The sequence below is a fragment of the Macaca mulatta genome, chromosome 8 (assembly GCF_049350105.2).
Source record: "Macaca mulatta isolate MMU2019108-1 chromosome 8, T2T-MMU8v2.0, whole genome shotgun sequence".
Classification (NCBI taxonomy): Eukaryota; Metazoa; Chordata; class Mammalia; order Primates; family Cercopithecidae; genus Macaca; species Macaca mulatta.
The window spans coordinates 40,024,884-40,045,183 of record NC_133413.1 but is presented as its reverse complement, the minus strand read 5'-3'; the positions used below and the strand labels follow the sequence as shown (position 1 = coordinate 40,045,183).

General features: G+C 47.4%; 1 protein-coding gene across 3 annotated transcripts in view; it reads right to left on the bottom strand.

Annotated features, from left to right (window-relative positions):
- ASH2L (ASH2 like, histone lysine methyltransferase complex subunit) overlaps positions 1-20,300 on the bottom strand; it is a 68,384-nt gene that overhangs the window by 33,193 nt on the left and 14,891 nt on the right. Inside the window, exons 1-3 of one of the 3 annotated variants that reach the window (XM_015145171.3) lie at positions 2,635-2,852; positions 1,914-1,980; positions 1,222-1,367 (exon numbers count right to left, since the gene is read on the bottom strand). In XM_015145171.3, coding sequence (XP_015000657.1) covers positions 1,222-1,367; positions 1,914-1,980; positions 2,635-2,822 — 401 coding nt within the window. In that variant the 5' untranslated portion in view covers positions 2,823-2,852. Of the gene's footprint in view, positions 1-1,221; positions 1,368-1,913; positions 1,981-2,218; positions 2,608-2,634; positions 2,853-20,300 lie in introns of those variants that run through there. The other 2 variants (XM_028852572.2, XM_077943437.1) reach the window with 2 other exon arrangements.

Genomic DNA, 20,300 nt, shown 5'->3' with positions numbered 1-20,300 from the left:
AGATACAACTTTTCAAGTTCAGTTACAAACTCTTGTCTCCAAAGCTATCAAAATTTTGAACTGTGATTTGATTTTTCCTTGAATTCCTCCCAGTTATCTCACTAGTAAATTTCCTTTCCTAAACTGTCTATCCAAACAAATTCTTCCGGCAAAAGTGGCCCTATCTTAGGCCTCTCTAAGAGACCAGGCTCACTTAGCTAGTGTGTTTTCCCAACAGATGTTGCTACCAAGATCAATTATTTCTTCCTGATCCTTCAGTATTTTTCTTTCTTTTTAAAAACACTCCTTCCTAAATCACAAGTCACATGTTAATTGAGACATCAGCATTTCTAAAACCCATTTTAACCTTTTAACTAGAAAGTATACAACAGATTATAAAGGAAAGCTGGGTGTGGTGGCTCATGCAGGTAATCCCAACACTTTGGAAGGGTGAGGCAGGAGGATTCCTTGAGCTCAGAAGTTCGAGGCTGCAGCAAGCTGTGATCCTGCCATTGCACTCCAGCCTGGGCGGCAGAGCGAGACCCGGTTGCAAGAAAAAAACAAGAAAACACACACATATGCAGCCTTATTTTTATATAGTCTTATATAAATGTATTAGTATAATACAGACCATAAAGAACATTACAAAGAGCGAGCAGTATAGTTATTCCAATAGACAGGAGTCGGTATAAGGAAAAAAGTCTTTCATTCTCAATCACAATATTATTTTAATTCACTAGAAGAGGCACATGATTGGAAATAGCTTTGCTGAGGAGAGCAGACAACATACCTAAAGGAGTAAGTCAGCAGCAATGAGAAAGGAAAAAGAGGACGGTTCAGGCATAAAGAGCATGGGTCATCTCAAATTTGGGACAACAGGCTTTATCCACATATACACTAATTCTTTCTGAAAAATCCAAAACACCAACACAAGGTTTATATTGTCCTAAATTTGTTTATGTAACAGTTTGTAATTGCATTTTTTTTTTTGTCTCCAAACCAGGTTGTAAACTCAAATGGAGGGACAATACCCACCATTGTATCTATCAGGGCTGTGCCGTCAGTAAGCAGATAACATGCTAAGGGAATTAAAACAATCCCCGATTCAACATCCTACTTGCTGAATAGGAGTCAGGAGATATAGGAAATACTTCGCATTTATTTTGCCCAGAAACTAACTGTTGAGCATGTTCAGATTTATTTTACCAAGTAATTCTTACAAAAACTATGAAAAGTACTCACGAGGTATCTATGCCAAATGTGTCAGCCGTGAACCATTTTGTACAAATCCCACATTGCAGCTCTACTTCACCCAACTGTCGGCCATTCTCTTCATCCACGGAGCCCGCCTGAGTATCCATCACCTCTGACGTATCCCCAGCACCTTCCTGTGTCAGAGCAATTCGAGAATCAAAACAGTTGACTTGAATAAAATATTTTACTTTATTTTATTTTTTTAAGAGACAAGGGTCTCCCTATGTTGCCCAGGCTGGTCTCAGCCTCCCAAAGTGCTGGGATTACAGGCATGAGCCACCGTGCCTAGACTGAATGTATTTTTGATTCGCTTAAAAATTTAAGAACAAGGCCGTGTGCGGTATCTCAAGCCTGTAATCCCAGCACTTTGGGAGGCCGAGGAGGGAGAATCACCTGAGGTCAGGAGTTGGAGACCAGCGTGGCCAACATCGTGAAACCCCGTCTCTACTAAAAATACAAAAAAAAAAAAAGTAGCTGGGTGTGTTGGCAGGTGCCTGTAATCCCAGCTATTTGGAAGGGTGAGGCAGGAGAATCGCAGAAACCCGGGAGGAGGTTGCAGTGAGCCCAGATCGCGCCACTGCATTCCAGCCTGGGCGACAGAGTGAGGCTCCGCCGCAAAAAAAAAAAATTTTAAACCAAACCCTATGTTGTCTTGCAAACAACTAAAAAGAAATACTTACTAGTGTATCTTTTCCATTAGATGATTCTGTCTCCAAACCACCGCTTACATCGACCAAGTTTGCCTCCCTATAAGATAATGAAAGAGCTCAAGCAAGAATTCTCAATACAAACAAACCTCAAAATACCTATTCCCAAAAATGATGATCAAATTACAGTCGAACTTCATATTCCTGCAGCTTTTTCAGCTACGCCTGTTCTCAGACTGGATGCCCAAGGTACTGTCAGGATATTGAGAAGGTGGACAAGACAGTGGCGGACCCACGGAGCACAGGGACGCCTAATCGGCTTTTACAGACAAATCTACCTGGGTTAGAGTTGGTCCTGGGAGAGGTTCAAGGAGAGGCAGCTCTCCCACCCTGTTTTCAGAGTGACCGTTACTTCTTCCAGTCTGGCACTGCAAAGTAGTTCTTTTTTTTTTTTTTTTTTTCCTGGAATATGTGAAGGCCTCCCGTTAAAGAGTGAGCTACCAGCTTCCTGCCGGGGTGCAAGAGTCAGTGATAATGACAGGCGCCTCAACTCCCACCGCCCGTGAAAGGTGCGAAAGGGGCGTTATCTGAGATATACTTGAGAGAGGACGGGCCAAGCTGCGCAGGGGCAGGGCGAGCCATTGGCGACGGGGCCTGGGTTCGCAGGGGGCGGGCGGCAGGGCTCCAAGAGCCGCGGGATTCGCGAGGGGCGGGCCTCCCTCCCGCGTCCTCCTCTGGCCGCAGGACCTCTTACCCGCCTTCAGCCTCGCCGGAACTGGGCTCAGCTGTCGGAGGAGCAGAGGTCCCCTCTCCAGGAGGAGCGGCTGCTCCCGCTGCCACCGGCTTCATCTCCCCCTCTTCTGCAGCTGTTGCATTTGCGGCCGCTCCTGGGCCAGGCCCGGCACCCGCTTCCTGGCCGGGTCCTGCTCCCGCCGCCGCCATCACGGCCACCCCTAGACTTCTCGCGAGAGTACCCTCTCTTCTCGCGCGCGTTGTTGTGAGACGCTGTAGTCTTCAAACAGGAAAAGCCCGCGGTGGGTCCACTGCCTGCCTGAGGAAGCCTAACTACACTACCGCTTTAAGGCCAGGCGCGCGGGCAGAGGTGGGCCGGGCCTCCAAGCCTGCGGTGGCCGCTCGCCTGGCACGGGGAAGGCGGAGGAAGCTAGATGGTTGGTAGGACTCCCTCTAGGACTTCCTTTGGAATCAGGGACGGATGCAGCGTATTTTCGTGGCTACGACTGGATATCCCCGCGTAGAGGAGGAGCTTTGAGAGCGCTGGCCGTGCCACCGAACACTCCTCACCACTGAAAGTGGGAAACGTCTTCCTTGGAGACTAGCACTCCCTGCCCAACCCGGATGGAATTTGGTTTTCTGCGCAGGGTCGCTCCCTGGAGCCCGTTTCCAAATGACCTTCAGAGGGAAGGGAATCTAGGGAGGCCGATTCCAGGGGCGAGGGTGGAGGACCCAGGCCGGGCAGCAGAGGGTCGGCGTGGGCACCAGAAGCGGCTTGCCGCTTCCTAGTGTGAGAGGTGGAAAGCGAAGCCCGGGGGGGTGCCGGGACACTCGGAATGTAGACAAGTTTGGTGCCCAGCGAAAGGAAGAGGTGTGGACTGAAAGTACGAACTTGCGAAGTCATCGACAGTAGCTGGTGGCTGGCATCACTGGAGTGAGTTGAGTCTTTCAGAGCCATGGTTTCCAAACTGGAGAATGCAAAGCTCTAGGAGTGTTGCGGCCAGGAACGTTTTCAGGACACCAATGTTTATTATCCTATATCCTAAAATGTTGCCTAACAATAGACTCTTCTCCCGCTTTACACAAGAACGGCGCACCCCTCGCCAATCCTCACTCCAATCTTACAGCGATGTGTCCACCAATAGGGTAGGAACGTCTGGGCCACTGAACGCCATGGAAAATATGTAGATACTGATTTCCCAATTGGTTCTCAATTATTGGTTTTCAACAAAATTGAAGAAAGATCTGAGTTGCCAGGTGACATTTTAAAATTGGTGATAAAAACTAAAATCAGGTGTTGGTACTCCAAAGAGAGGGTACTCCAAAGGGATGCTTGCTCTAAGTATCTCCTCCCAAATACATATTATTGTAGCAGTTTTAACATATGGTCGCAAAATTGTGTGTTTTCTTGTTGTTTTGTTTTTTCTTTTGAGACAGAGTCTCGCTCTGTTGCCCAGGCTGGAGCGCAGTGGTGCGATCTTGGCTCACTGCAACCTCCGCCCCAGGTTCAAGCGATTCTTTTGCCTCAGTCTCCCGAGTAGCTGGGATTACAGGTGTCTGTCACCACGCCCAGCTAATTTTTGTATTTTTAGTAGAGGCAGGGTTTCACCATGTTGGCCACGGTGGCCTCCAGCTCCTGATCTCAAGTGATCTACCCTCCTCGGCCTCCCAAAATGCTGAGATTACAGGTGTGAGCCACCGCGCCTGGCCTTTCTTTTTTTTTTGGAAACAGAGTCCGGCTTTGTCGCCCAGACTGAGTGCAATAGGGCGATCTCAGCTCACTGCAACCTCCACCTCCCGGGTTCGGGTTCAAGCTATTCTCTTGCCTCAGCCTCCCCAGCTGCTGGGATTTCAGGCACACGCCATGATGCCCGGCTAAGTTTTGTATCTTTACTAGAGATGGGGTTTCACATGTGTGGTTCAAGCCTGTAATCCCAGCACTTTGGGAGGCTGAGGCAGGCAGATCACCTGAGGTCAGAAGTTTGAGACCAGCCTGGCCAACATGGTGAAACCCCATCTCTACTAAAAATACAAAAATTAGCTGGGCATGGTGGCATGTGCCTGTGGTTCCAGCTACTCAGGAGACTGAGGCAGGAGAATGGCTTGAACCCAGGAGGTGGAGTTGGTTGCGGTAAACCGAGATCACACCACTCCAGTTGAGCCTGTGCAACAGAGTGAAGCTCTGCTTAAAAAAAAAAGGGGGGCCGGGCACGGTGGCTCAAGTCTGTAATCCCAGCACTTTGGGAGGCCGAGACAGGTGGATCACGAGGTCAGGAGATTGAGACCATCCGGGCTAACATGGTGAAACCCCGTCTCTACTAAAAAATACAAAAAACTAGCCAGGTGAGGTGGCGGGCGCCTGTAGTCCCAGCTACTCGGGAGGCTGAGGCAGGAGAATGGCGTGAACCCAGGAGGCGGAGCTTGCAGTGAGCTGAGATCCGGCCACTGCACTCCAGCCTGGGCGACAGAGCAAGACTCCGTCTCAAAAAAAAAAAAAAAAAAAAGGAAAAAAACAAAACAAAAAACCTGGGTACCCTCTCATGATAAGGTTAATGAAAATCACTACCAGAACACCACGTTAGAAGTTTAGGATGGCCAAACAGGAAAAAGATATTTTTAGGAGCTCCCTCTCCAGTAACTGCTTAATTCACTCAGTTTACCAGAAAGCTGATTTGATGCAGATGCCGACTGGAGTGTGAATTATTCTACCATGGTGAAAATATGGAGGCCATTCTCACATCCTCAAATACAGTATTCAGAATGCTCATAATTATGATTCCCAAGCAGTGGAATTATAAAGATAGCTTTTCTTTTCTCTATGTTTTCTAGGTGGTGGTTGTTTTTTAAGAGATAGGGTCTTACCCTGTCACCCAGGCTGTAGTGCAGATCATGGCTCACTACAACCTCAACCTTCTTGTCTCAAGCAATCCTCCCTCCTTAGCCTCCTGAGTTGCTGGAACTCCTGGCATGTGCCACCATGCCTGGCTCATTTTTCTTATTTTTTTTTGTAGAGACGGAGTGTATTAGTGTGTTCTCATGGTGCTAAGAAAGATATACCTGAATCTGGGTAGTTTATAAAGGAAAGAAGTTTAATTGACTCACAGTTCGGCATGGCTGGGGAGGCCTCAGGAAACTTACAATTATGGCAGAAGGGGAAGTAAACACATCCTTCTCCACATGGCGGCATCAAGGAGAAGTGCCGAGTGAAGGGGAGGATGGGAAAACACTTGTAAAACCATCAGATCTTGTGAGAACTCACTCACTTCACAAGAACAGCAGGGAGGTAACCACCCCCATGATTCAATTACCTTCTACCAGTTCCCTCCCATAACATGTGGGGATTATAGGAACTACAGTTCAAGATGAGACTTGGAGGCCAGGTACAGCGGCTCATGCCTGTAATCCCAGCACTTTGGGAGGCCAAGGCAGGTGGATCACGAGGTCAAGAGATTGAGACCATTCTGGCCAACATGGTGAAACCCTGTCTCTACAAAAATTAGCTGGGCATGGTGGTGCATGCCTGTATTCCCAGCTACATGTGTGGCTGAGGCAGGAGAATCACTTGAACCTGGGAGTCAGTGAGCCAAGATCACGCCACTGCCCTCCAGCCTGGTGACAGAGTGAGACTCCATCTTGGGAAAAAAAAAAAAGATGAGATTTGGGTGAGGACATACCCAAACCATATCATTTTGCCCCCGGCCCCTCCCAAATCTCATGTTCTCACATTTCAAAACACAATCATGCCTTCCCAACAGTCCCCCAAAGTCTTAGCTCATTCCAGCATGAACTCAAAAGTCCAAGTCCAAAGTCTCATCTGAGACAAGTAAATCCCTTCTGCCTCTGAACCTGTAAAATTAAAAGCAAGGTAGCTACTTCCTAGACAATGGAGGTTACAGGCATTGGGTAAAAATACCCATTCCAAATGGGAGAAATTGGCCAAACAAAGGGGCTACAGGACCCACGCAAGTTTCAATTCCAGACCGCAGTCAAATCTTAAAGCTCTAAAATGATCTCCTTTGACTACATGTATCACATCCAGGTCACACTTGCCGAGACCAGCTTGGTCGTGGAGACCCCAACCCAGTGGCACTAGAGGAATAAAGACACAGACACAGAAATAGAGTGCACAGTGAGATCAGGGGGCTAATAGCCTTCAGAGCTGACAGCCTTGAACAGAGTTTGAGCCACCTATTTATTGACAGTAAGCCCGTGATAAATGTCGTTTCTGCAGTTTATAGATTGACTAAAAGTATTCCTTATGGGGAACAAAGGGACAGGCTCTGGCTTGTTATCTGCAGCAGGAATGTGTCCTTAAGGCACAGATCACTCATTGCTCATGCCGTTGTTTGTGGTTTAGGAACGCCTTGAGTGGTTTTCCACCCTGGGTGGGCCACGTGTTTCTTGCCCTCATTCCAGTAAACCAGCAACCTCCAGCGTGAGTGTCATAGCCATCACAAGCATGTCACAGTGCTGCAGAGATCTTGTTTATGGTCAGTCTTGAGACCTGTTCTGAGCAATGCTGATACAAGAGGTGGGTTTCCAAAGTCTTGGGCAGCTTTGCCCCATGGCTTTACAGGGTACAGCCCCACTCCTGGCTGCTTTCATGAGCTGATGTTGAGTGTCTATAGCTTTTCCAGGCACACAGTGCAAACTGTTGGTGGATCTACCACTCTGGGGTCTGGAGGACGGTGGCCCTCTTCTCATAGCTCTACTAGGCAGTGCTCCAGTGGGGACTCTGTGTGGGAACTCCAACCCCACATCTCCTTTCTGCTCTGCCCTAGCAGAAGTTCTCCATGAGGGCTCTTCCCTGCAGCACACTTCTGCCTGGACATCCAGGCATTTCCATACAGCCTCTGAAATCTAGGTGGAGGTTCCCAAACCTCAATTCTTCTGTGAACCTGCATGCTCAACACCATGTGGAAGCTGCCAAGGCTTGGGGCTTGCACCCTCTGAAGCCATGGCCTGAGCTGTACCTTGGCCCCCTTTAGCCATGACTGGAGTGGCTGGAACACAGGACACCAAGCCTCTAGGCTGCACACAGCAGGGGGGCCCTGGACCTGGCCAAGGAAACCATTTCCCTCCAAGGCCTCCTGACCTCTGATGGGAGGAGCTGCTCTGAAGGTCCCTGACATGCCCTGCCCTGGAGACATTTTCCACATTGTCTTGGAGATTAACATTTGGCTTACTACTTTTGCAAATTTCTGCAGCAGGCTTGAATTTCTCCCCAGAAAATGGGGTTTTCTTTTCTATTGCATAATCAGGCTGCAAATTTTCCAAACTTTTCTGCTCTGCTTCCTCTTGAACGCTTTGTTGATTAGACATTTCTTCTGTCAGATACCCTAAATCATCTCTCTCAAGTTCAAAGTTCTACAGATCTCTAGGGCAGGGGCAAAATGCGGCCAGTCCCTTTGCATAGCAAGAGTGACCTTTGCTCCAGTTTCCAATGAGTTTCTCATCTCCATCTGAGACCACCTCAGCCTGGACTTTATTGTCCATATCACTCTCAGTATTTTGATCAAAGCCATTCAACAAGCCTCTAGGAAGTTCTAAACTTTTCCACATCTTCCTGTCTTCTGAGCCCTCCAAGTCTCTAGGAAGTTCCAGACTTTCCCACTTTTTTTTTTTTTTTTTTTTTGAGACGGAGTCTTGCTCTGTTGCCCAGGCTGGAGTGCAGTGGCCAGATCTCAGCTCACTGCAAGCTCCGCCTCCCAGGTTTACGCCATTCTCCTGCCTCAGCCTCCCAAGCAGCTGGGACTACAGGCGCCCGCCACCTCACCCGGCTAGTTTTTTTTTTTTGTATTTTTTAGTAGAGATGGGGTTTCACCATGTTAGCCAGGATGGTCTCAATCTCCTGACCTCGTGATCCACCCATCTCAGCCTCCCAAAGTGCTGGGATAACAGGCTTGAGCCACTGTGCCCGGCATCCCACATTTTCATATCATCTTCTAAGCCCTTCAAACTGTTCCAACCTCTGCCTGTCACCCAGTTACAAAGTCGCTTGCACATATCTGAATATCTTTATAGCAGCACCCCACTGCCAGTACCAGTTTACTGTATTAGTCTGTTCTGATGCTTCTAATAAAGACATACCCAAGACTGGGTAATTTATAAAGGAAAGAGGTTTAATTGACTCACAGTTCAGCATGGCTGGGAGGCCTCAGGAAACTTACAATCATGGTGGAAGGGGAAGCAAACATGTCCTTTACATGTTAGCAGGAATAAGGGCAGTGCAAAGTGGGTTAAAGCCCCTTACAAAGCCATCAGATCTCGTGAGAACTCACTCGCATCACGGGAACAGCATGTAGGTAACCATCCCCATGATTCAATAACCTCCCACTTCCCATGACTCATGGGGTTTATGGGAACTACAGTTCAAAATGAGATTTCGGTGGGGACACAGCCAAACCATGTCAGAGAGTCTTGCTATGTTGCCCAGGCTGGTCTTGAATTCCTGGGCTCAAGCAATCCTCCTGCCTCAGCTTCTCAAAGTGTTGAGATTACAAGCCTGAGCCGCTGTGCCTGTGTTGCTCAAATCAGAAATAAAATAGCATGGTGTGGTGGTGTGCACCTGTAGTTCCAATACTTTGGGAGGCTGAGTGGGGAGAATCTCTTGGGCCGAGGAGGTTGAGGTCTCAGTGAGCTACGACTGCACCACTGCACTCCACCATTGGTGAAACAGCAAGATACTTCCTGGAATAAAGTGTCCTGTGTCCTCATTGTCACTTTCCCCCACCATGTCTCAGATTTGTCCCTCCTTAGGTCTACTGCCTCCCACCAGCCTGCTATTTGTAGTTCTATTACTGCTCATTGGGATTATCACAACCAAGTCTTCCTGTTTCAAGTTTTCCTACCCTGATGAAAGGTTACAACTTTCTTTAAGAAGCTGCTACCTGCCTTTCGGATAAAACTCAGACTCCTTCTCAGCTCAGTGTTTCAGTGGGTCCAGCAAGTGATCGCCCAGTCCTGTTGGAACCCACTGCTTTTCAGTGCACCCACCCCATCCGCATCTCCATGTGGTCTCGCCTCCTGACTTTTGCCTTCCCCCACCTGGATTGCCCTTGTTCTCCCCAACCCTGCTCTCCTAACCTTGTCTGTTACATCAAGGCCCACCTGAAAGTTATCTCCTCGCAAAACCTCACTTCACTCAGTTTTTATGGAAAATCTGTGTGATATGATGGTCCTCAGTTACAAACTAGAGTATTTTATTGTGGATACGAGAGTCCTTAATCTCATTTGGCTCAACTGTATGACGAAGTCTGATACAGATAATCATTTCACTCAAAACCAATTATGATGTCTTACTCATAATACATTTCTTTAAAATGTTAAAAAGCCACCAGTTCCCCACTCCACAATCAGTTCACTTTTTGCCTCAGTTTTTGCTTGGGATATTCTGCATAGAATGACAAATGTTAAAAAGGAAGTTGCAAGTATTGTGACTATTGTCTCACCTGTAAGAATTAATTATTTTGGATGGAGTTAATAAATTTAAGAAGCAATTATTTTGACTGATGGATCTTCTGGACTTGACAACAAAAAAGGAGTATTTTGTATATTTTTTAACACACAGAAAAAGAGACATTGGGCCAAGGCATGGTGGCTCGCGCCTGTAATCCCAGCACTTTGGGAGGCTGAGGCAGGAGAATCACTTGAGGCCAGGAGACTGATACCAGCCTGGGCAACATAGCGAGGCCTCAACTCTACAAAAAAAATAGTAAAAATTAGCCAGGCATGGTGGCATGTTCCTGTGGTCCCAGCTACTTGGGAGGCTGAGGTGGAAGGATCACTTGAGCCCAGGAGCTTGAGGCTGCAGTGAGCCATGATTGCACCACTGCACTCCAGCCTGGGTGACAGAGCAAGAGCAAGATCCTATATTAAAACAAAAAGAAACAAAAAGAAAAAGAAATGGTTTATTATACGTGTTCCTTAGAAAAAGAGAAAGAACTCTGAACATAACTGAAATATTTGGGATAAGGCTTTTACCACCACACAAAAGCCTACTTGGGAGATGAGAAGGGAATGGGCCATGACCTTGTAATGATGTAGGAGTTAAGAAGACATTACATAGGTAGATAGTGAGGGTAGGGAAGTCCTTGGTAAGGTTTTTCTTTTAATGAAAAGCAGCCCCAAATTATTTTCCTTTCTAACAAAGAGCAGCCTGTAAAATTGAGTTGAAGACAAAGTGGTGGCAGTTGAGCCCATCATGTTCAAGATGGTGGCTCCATCTTCCCTTCTCTGCCAGTCATATGTACAGTAAGGAGCAGACAAGATGGCGCTGGCCAAGGGGAAAACACATTTGCATAACAAGATTAGGATGGGGCGGCCAGCCTTCCCCCACACTTTGTAAACATCATACCTGATCAAACCAATCTGTGAGCCCTATGCAAATCAGACATCACCTCCTCAAACCTGACTATAAAATCTGGTGCATTTGCTGCTGGTTGGTCTTTTCCTCTCAGAAGTCCCCTCTCTCTCACTAGAGAGAGAGCTGTTTTCCTTTTTCTTTCTTTTGCGTATTAAACCTCTGCTCCTAAACTCCTCATGTGTGCCCATGTCCTAAATTTCCTGGCCCGAGATGACCAACCCCGGGTATTTACCCCAGACAATGTGGCTGCTTCACTAGTAACTCTAGATATGAATTTAGCCTCACAGGAATTTTCAAGCCCCAGTGTGGCATAACTGAGGCAGAATCACTTCCATGTCCTCAATACCAGAAGTACCAAAGGGAGTTGCTGGACCTGTGGGGCCAGGGCTTCAGTGACCATAATGCAATGATCCATAGCCCCATATGGGCCCATAACTGAACACCAACCAGATGGGGCAGCTGGTGGAAGGCTACTGTCAACCTGAAATGAAGAAACTGTTATTGAACCAGAATGGGGTCCAATTGCCTGGTGCAGTAAAAGTAGATACCCACACCAAGGTTTTGCAGCAGTAGTGAAGAAGGAATTAATGAATTTTACAAGTATAATCAAAGACCACCAAGAAATTTTTACTTTTTCCTTCAAAAGCTGAGTGTAGGGTAGCCACGCCCCACCCCATGTAGTCTAACTCAGAGAAGCATACTAACTGCCTGTTTTTCCTTCTGTGCTCAGCAAGCCTTATCTGTGCTCACCAGTTTCACATTCCTTGAGGCTCAGCAAATTCCTGCTTCACCTCCCTAGTGCAGCTGCAAAGTTACAAGCACAACTGTTTTCCTTGGGAAAACAGTTTCCCAAGGATGTAGAACATGTAGTATAGATAAATGTAAAAGACTGATCAACTGCCTTTGTTCTCGCTTCTGTAAGTATGCTTCCTGCATCATGTAGCTCCCAGCCACTGACTGCTTAAAAGATGGCTGCTTTCGGCCGGGCGCGGTGGCTCAAGCCTGTAATCCCAGCACTTTGGGAGGCCGAGGCGGGTGGATCACGAGGTCAGGAGATCGAGACTATCCTGGCTAACATGGTGAAACCCCGTCTCTACTAAAAATACAAAAAACTAGCCGGGCGTGGTGGCGGGCGCCTGTAGTCTCAGCTACTTGGGAGGCTGAGGCGGGAGAATGGCGTGAACCCGGGAGGCAGAGCTTGCAGTGAGCCGAGATCACGCCACTGCACTCCAGCCTGGGAGACACAGCGAGACTCCATCTCAAAAAAAAAAAAAAAAAAAAAAAAGATGGCTGCTTTCTTTTTCTGGTGCTCAGACTTTCCTGGACGCTAGTCCTACTGAGCCAGGTGATCACCTTAATAAAGGCTTTCTTGAACTCCGTTTGGTCTCTCCTGTCTGATTGTCCCACAGCATTTCTGGGGGCTCGTCCAGGATTAGAGACGACAGGTTTCTGTATCCTTTGCCTGTGGCCTAGAGCCCCAGGATGCAGGAGATTTGGGACCCTTGGCGCCACTGGGTAAGACTTAGCCTAGAAGGAGAATGGCTGTCTCATGTCTTGGAGCCTTTCCCTGACAGTGCCAATGGAACTGACTCCGGAGTTGCAGGACAGTCACAGGAGCAGTGTGCAGGCAGATTACTGAACTGCAGTAAAGTTGGGCCCCAGAAAAGCCCATCCCATAAGGACAGAAGGGGAGCTTGGTCACCTCCTGGGGAATGACCACTTATCCAACCCAGAGTGGCTGGGGGTGGCAGGAGTGGCCTGCCAATTTGGATGAACCTTGTGTCCCCACTAACAGGTGAAAGTGGTTCACTGGATCTGGAGACAGAAACTGGGAGTGCGTGGGTGCATGTGAACCTACCTGGGACATGAGAAAGGCTCGTTTCATCTGATGAGGAGTCCTGGGGTAGGAGTTGTGTGTGTATGTGTGTGAATGTGGAAGCCTAACTAAGCTCACCTGGGACATGAGAGAGGCTCATTTCGTCCGATGAGGAGTCCTGGGGTAGGGGAGGTATGTGAAAGTGTGTGAAAGAGACAGTCTTGGGAGAGGCCAACGAGGGGAGTGATGTGGGGAGGTGCAGATCTCTTTTTTTTTTTTTTTTGAGATGGAGTCTCACTGTGTCGCCCAGGCTGGAGTGCAGTGGTGCGATCTCAGCTCACTGCGAGCTCTGCCTGCTGAGTTCACACCATTCTCCCACCTCAGTCTCCTGAGTAGCTGGGACTACAGGCACCCGCCACCATGCCCGGCTAATTTTGTTTTTGTGTTTTTCATAGAGACGGGGTTTCACTGTGTTAGCCAGGATGGTCTCAATCTCCTGACCTCATGATCCGCCTGCCTTGGCCTCCCAAAGTGCTGTTATTACAGGCGTGAGCCACCGTGCCTGGCCAGGAGGTGCAGATCTCTTAGCGCAGACCGTGTCCTCCGAGGCAAGTATGGGATGAGCCAGACCTAGGTCACTGTGTAAGGCTGACAGGATTAGCTTCATAGCTTCACAGCAGTAGCTGGCTGTGACCTGGCCAAGCAGTGTCCGACCCTCCCATTATAGGACCTGGTCTGGTGAATCTGAGGGTGAAAGTGAGAGTGAAAGTGCACTGTGAAGGAGGAAATGGGAGGAAAAGCATTGAAACCAACTCAATAAGAATGTATGTTGAAGAACTTTAAGAAAGGCTTTGATGGTGATTATAGAATGAAGTTAACACTGCAGTGGCTAAGACCACTTTGTGAAATTGACTGGCTCTCCTTTAATGCAGGGTGGCTGGCCGAGGGAACCACAGATAGGGAAATAATTGGCTGAGTGTTTCGGGTGGTCACTGGGGTCGGAGAACAGCCTGGGCACGCTGATCAGTTTCCATACATAGACTCCTGGCTGAGCATGATTCAAACCCATCTGAAATGGCTACAGGCCTGTTTTGAAAATTATTGTAAGACTCTAGTGGCTCGTATAAAACAAGGAGCCATAGAAAAGACCCACAAAGCCAGGCCCAGGAGAAACAGCAGCAAGGAAAACAGGAAAAACCTGTCCTACAGGCCCTGCCAGAAGAGCTAGAGACTCCACCCCATTATGTTCCAATTTACCCATCTCTGGCAAGGCTTAGGCAGGAAGGTGCTCCAGCAGCTGTCTCTGAAGGGTCAGACTTAGAGGAGAGTACCCTTCAAACTTCACTATGTAGGGAAGAGCCAGGGCCACTACCTGATAAATTAAAGGAGGAACTCCAGGATGAGGTTGGCCATCTTGGGTCAGGATATGTCTGAGACATGCAGATGCCCCTCAGAGAAACTAGGGGACAGATCTATTTAGATGTACAAAATGAGGTTCAAGGAGGAGAACGGCTTTATGTTTATCAGCCCTTCTCTACTACAGAATTTTCAACGGCAACAGCATACTCCCTTCTATACGGAAAAACCCCAGGCTCTTATTGACCCGATGCAGCCCACCTTCTTAACTCACAACCCAACCTGGGCTGACTGACTGCAGGCAGCTCCTTCTGTCACTGTTCAATACAGAACACCACAGAGTAATACAAGCAGCTCATCAGAGGCTAGAAAGCAACACCCCAGTAGGCACAGGAGATGTCAGACAGTATGCTCGGCAGGCTTTGCCAATAGAAACTGACCCAGGCTGGGACCCAAATCAGGCCCAAGGGCTGCTGAACTTGCTGAGATACCAAGAGGCTCTGATACAAGGCATAAAGGCTGAAGGGAAGAAGGCAACAAACACTGGAAAGGTTTCAGAGGTCCGTCAGAAACCAGATGAAAGCCCCAGTGAGTTCTATGAGAGGCTGTGTGAGGCCTACCAGCTGTACACACCTTTTGACCCAGAAGCGGCAGGAAATCGGTGGATGGTTAATGCGGCATTTGTGAGTCAGGCACAAAATGATATTAAGCGAAAGTTGCAGAAGCTGGAGAGGTTTGAAGGTATGAACATTTCCCAGCTTATCCAGGTGGCAACCAAAGTGTTTGTAAATCGAGATGAAGAAGCAGAGCAGGAGGCCAAGTGTAGAGTGAAGGAAAGTTCTTGGCTGCAGCCCTGGTTGAAAGAGAGGCTGGATTTGCAAGAGGACGTGGATGTGGTCGTGGACACAGTCACAGTAGAGGACAAGCTAGGCCAGGTCGGGAGACCAGGACAGGTCAGGAAGGTCAGCCTAGACTAGAGAGAGATCAGTGTGTGAGATGCAAGCAAAGAAGGCATTGGAAAGACGCATGTTCAAAGAAAGAAAAGGATAAAGGCAACAACCAGAGACAGAATGGCTGGACAAGGCCTCCTTCCCCTGCTGGACAAGGCGCAGCAGGATCTGACATGGATCTAACTGGGCTGGCAGGAGCCAACGGCTACCTTGAAGACTGAGACAGACTGGGCTCCATCTCATTAGGCCCCGAGGAGCCTATGGTCTCAATGGTAGTAGGGGGCCAAAAAATAGACTTTATGGTAGACACAGGTGCTGAACACTCAGTTGTGACTCAAACAATTGGGCCGTTAACAAAAGACTATGCTAATATTATTGGGGCCACAGGTATTACAGAAAAATACATCGTTTTCCAAATCAAAGAGATGTATGATTGGAGACCGAGAAGTCCAACACAAGTTCTTATACTTGCCAAACTGCCTGGTGCCCTTGTTGAGGAGAGACTTGTTGCAGAAGCTGCAGGCTTAAATCTCCTTTACACTGAGTGGAGATAGGACCTTGAGCCTAGGGCAAAAAAAGGCTATGGTACTAACTCTTATACAGTGTCCAAGGCAGAGCAGTGGAGACTTTATGAAAGTAATTGCCAGGAGTGTGGAAAGGAGTACAGCACAGCTGAGAAAGAAAAACTGTTCACAGACTTACTCCTTAAGCTACCAGGAGTCTGGGTGGAGGACAATCCTCCAGGATTAGCAGTAAATCAATCACCTGTCATAGTAGAGCTACTACGAGGAACCTGCCCGGTGCAGATCCGTCAGTATCCCATTCCCATAGAGGCTAACCAAGGGATTGTAAGGCACTTAAAATGGCTCCTTGAATTTGGAATAATAGAGAGATGTGTCTCCTCACGGAATACTCCCTTATTGCCAGTATTAAAACCTTCCGGTGACTACCAGCCTGCACAAGATTTAAGGGCAGTCAACCAGGTAGCTGCTATACCGCATGCTACTGTGCCTAACCCGTACACTGTACTTGGACAAATACCTGCTAGTGCTGCTTGGTTCACATGCTTGGACATTTAAGATGAGTTCTTCTGCATCCAATTAGCCCCTGTAAGCTGAGACATTTTTGTCTTTGACTGAGGCCCATCTCAGTAGACTTGGACTAGACTTCCCCAAGGATTTAAAAACTCCCCAACTATCTTTGAAGAAGCACTATCCTCAGACTTAAAGGCTTTCACACCACCAAGCAATCGCTGTGTCTTACTGCAATATATAGATGATCTGCTGTTAGCCACACCCACAACAAAGGAATGTATCCAAGGAACAGAGAGTCTCCTTTGAGTGCTGTGGGAAGCTGGCTATAAAGTGTCCAAGGAAAAGGCACAGATCTGTGGTCAAGGAGTTCGGTATGTTGGCTTTCACATCTCCCAAGGGTGGCGTGAGCTTCGGCAGGAGCGAAAAGAGACTGTCTGTAGCATTCCTTGGCCAGACACAAGGCGGCAAGTGCGGGAATTCCTAGGGGCAGCTGGTTTTTGCCGCATATGGATTCCTAACTACTCGCTCCTAGCAAAGCCTTTATATGAGGCAATCAAAGTGGGGGAAAAGGAGCCCCTCCTTGGGGAAAAAGAACAGGACATGGCTTTCAAGGAAATTGAGAAAGAACAGGACATGGCTTTCAAGGAAACCCAGACCCCAGCACTGGGACTGCCAGACGTGACAAAGCCCTTTTACCTGTATGTTCATGTAAGAAAAGGTATGGCTACAGGAGTCTTAGGGCAAATGCTAGGGTCATGGTATTGGCCTGTAGCATAGTTGTCCAAGCAACTAGACTTGGTGGCTATGGGATGGCCACCCTGTTTCAAGGCGCTGGCTACCAGTGCCTTGTTAGTGGAAGATGCTAACAAGCTCACATTTGGACAGAAGCTGATAATTCGGGTGCCCCACACAGTTGTCACCTTGATGGAACAGAGAGGACATGGTTGGCTCTCTAACCCTAGGATGCTAAGACACCAAGGACCCTTACGTGGGAATCTATATCACCTTAGAGACTGTGAATACCCTAAATCCGGCCACACTGTTACCAACAGAATGTGCAGAACATGGAAAGCTCCCGTTATGTGCCCCAGGGTACCACTGCTGTGTAGAAACAGTGGATGAAGTCTTTTCAAGCCAGGAAGACTTAAAGGATCAACCCTTAAAAGACCCAGATACTGAATACTTTAGTGATGGAAGCAACTTCATATCTGAGGGTATCAGAAAGGCCAGATATGCCGTAGTCACATTAAGCTCAGTGGCTGAAGCCCACCCCTTACCGGTAGGAACCTCAACGCAGAAGTCAGAACTAATAGCTCTCATGAGAGCACTATTTCTAGCAAAGGGAAAGTCAGTGAATATCTATACTGACTTAAGATATGCTTTTGCCACCTTGCATGCTCATGGAGCCATTTACAAAGAAAGAGCACTGTTAACTACTGAGGGAAAAGAAATAAAGAACAAAAAGCAAATAGAGTAGCTCCTAGAGGCTGTATGGACTCCAAAGGAAGTAGCAGTCATCCACTGTAAAGGACATCAAACAGGAGGAAGTGATAAGGCTACAGGAAACAGAAAAGCAGACAAGGAAGCAAAAAAGGCTGCAATGACAGAAAAAACAAATAAAGAGAGACTTATGCCATGCCCTTATTAGAGCCTCCCCTTGCAAATGCTCCTAACTACTTGTCCAACGAGAAGGCATGGTTCGCGCAGGAAAATGGGAGTTATCAGAAAGGAGGCTGGTGGAAGTTTTCAGATGGGAGGCTTGCCATTCCAGAAGCCGTTGCCCCCTGATTTATAAAGCAGTTTCAGCAAGGAACACACATGGGGAAGACAGCTTTAGAGCTTCTCGTAGGGCAGTATTTCTATGTGCCATGCTTGACTGCCATCACTCGAGCTGTCTGCGAGCAGAGTGTTACTTGCGCCCAGAAGAACCCAAGGCAAGGGCATACTTGGCCCCCAGGAATTCAGGAAACAGGACCAGTGCCATGTGAAAACCTACTTGTAGACTTTACCGAACTGCCTCAGGCTGGAGGCTATCGTTACATGTTAGTGTTTGTGTGCATCTTTTCAGGGTGTGTAGAGTCATTCCCCACCAGGACAGAAAAGGCATGAGAAGTAACCAGGATATTATTAAAAGACATTATTCCTAGATTTGGACTGCCTCTAACCTTAGGCTCAGACAATGGACCAGCTTTTGTGGCAGAAGCTGTACAGCAACTAACTCAGATGTTAAAAATTAAATGGAAACTGCATACATCCTATTGCTCACAAAATTCTTGAAAGGTTGAAAGGATGAACTGGACACTGAAACAACCATTGAAGAAGTTTTGCCAAGAGACTCATTTAAGGTGGGACTAGGTATTGCCCATGGTCCTTCTCCGAGTCAGGTATCCACCCTATGAGATAGTGTATGGCCAACCACCCCCACTTTATATCTCAGTTAAAAGGAGATTGAAAGAAAGTTGGAGAACTGACCCTAAGAAGACAAATGCAGGTAATGCAAGAAGTACAAGGGTGGGTAAGAGAAAAAATACCTGTTAGCCTTACAGATGCAATATATCCCTTTCAACCTGGGGACTCTGTATGGGTTAGATGCTGGAATCCTACTACCCTCAGGCACTTATGGGATGGCCCCCATATTGTGATCATGTCTACCCTTACTGCTGTTAAAGTTGCAGGTATTACACCTTGGATCCATCACAGCCAACTAAAACCTGCAGCCTCAGTTCAAGACCAGTGGACGAGTCAGCAAGATCCAGATCATCCAACTTGACTGATCTTGCAGAGGAATCAAGGCACAGCAGGAAAAGACGACCTCCCTGCTCCGACCACCCTGGAGGCTGGTCAGTCAATGCACAGCTGTAGCTTAAGGAAACGTCAAGCCCTGCTCTAGTCATACAACCGGAAGCCAACTAGTCTATGCACGGCCTAAGCCTGAGGAAGCCAGCACTAGATAAGTAAATGTGGATTGAATTTGAAAGTGTAGTTACACTATTGCTTATACTGGTTGTCTTGCTGTCGTGCTATCTTTGCAATTGCTGTCAAACTTGTTGCCTGGGAGGATTGTCATGCATAGTATAAACTTGATCGCACCAATGACAATAATGTTAACAGGCACGGGAGGAAACCAAGATAATTGTCATCATCGTATTGGTCTGGTAAAGGTATAACTAAAACCCTGTTATATCAAACTTATTATGAGTGTACAGGAACTCCCTGGGGGACACGTGTTTATAATCAAACAAGCTACTCCATCTGTGACCCAGGAAATAGGCAAGCTCAAGTATGTTATAATCCAGGCCCCTACCCTATGACTTCTGGTTTGAATTTCAAATAGGGAAACCTTTATTACCTTCATATGCCAATCCTAAAGATGTTAGAACTGGGAAACTCGTAAGCAAAGCAAAGGTATTCCCTTATTCACATAAAGGATCTACTTCAGTATCTTTTGATGCCTGTCAGGCGGCACACCTCAGCAACCTAAACAATCTAGGAGTAGTCTGCAAGAACTTAGAACAAGAAAGAGTCATCAGCAAGGCTGCTAAGATCATGACAGGAGAACCAGAAGAAGAATGTCCCTATTGTAACATTCAATGGACCACACATGAGTTCAGCCAATACCTTTAGGCAGGGAGAGTAGCTCTGCTAACCAGCCATGAAGCAAAGATTGGTTGTGTGACTAAAACATGCAACCCCTCTAAATCTGACCATATTGAAGCTAAATATGCCTTTTTGGACTAAAGGACACCAAGGAGAGCAAACTTTGCTCAAGAAGGAGCAAATCTAGGTATTCCATTAATTATTATTAAAAAGACTCAGTGAGCTAAAGCTCAAGTCAGTCCAATGTCACAGTTCAGATTTTTCAAATCCTTCAATAAACACTTTAACCCCAAGGAGTCAAAAGTTCAGATTCCACCAATGTCAGCTGAGAACCTATTTGCTCAGCTAGCTGAGAGTATTGCTACTAATCTTGGAGTTACCTCATGTTATGTATGTGGACGTACCAGTATAGGTGACCAGTGGCCCTGGAGGCTAAAGAACTAATGTCACAAGATAACTTTACTATACTGGAATTTGTTACAAGGTTCAATGCAAACCCAAGTGTCTGGCTATTAAAAACCCCTATCAGGCCGGGCGCAGTGGCTCACGCCTGTAATCCCAGCACTTTGG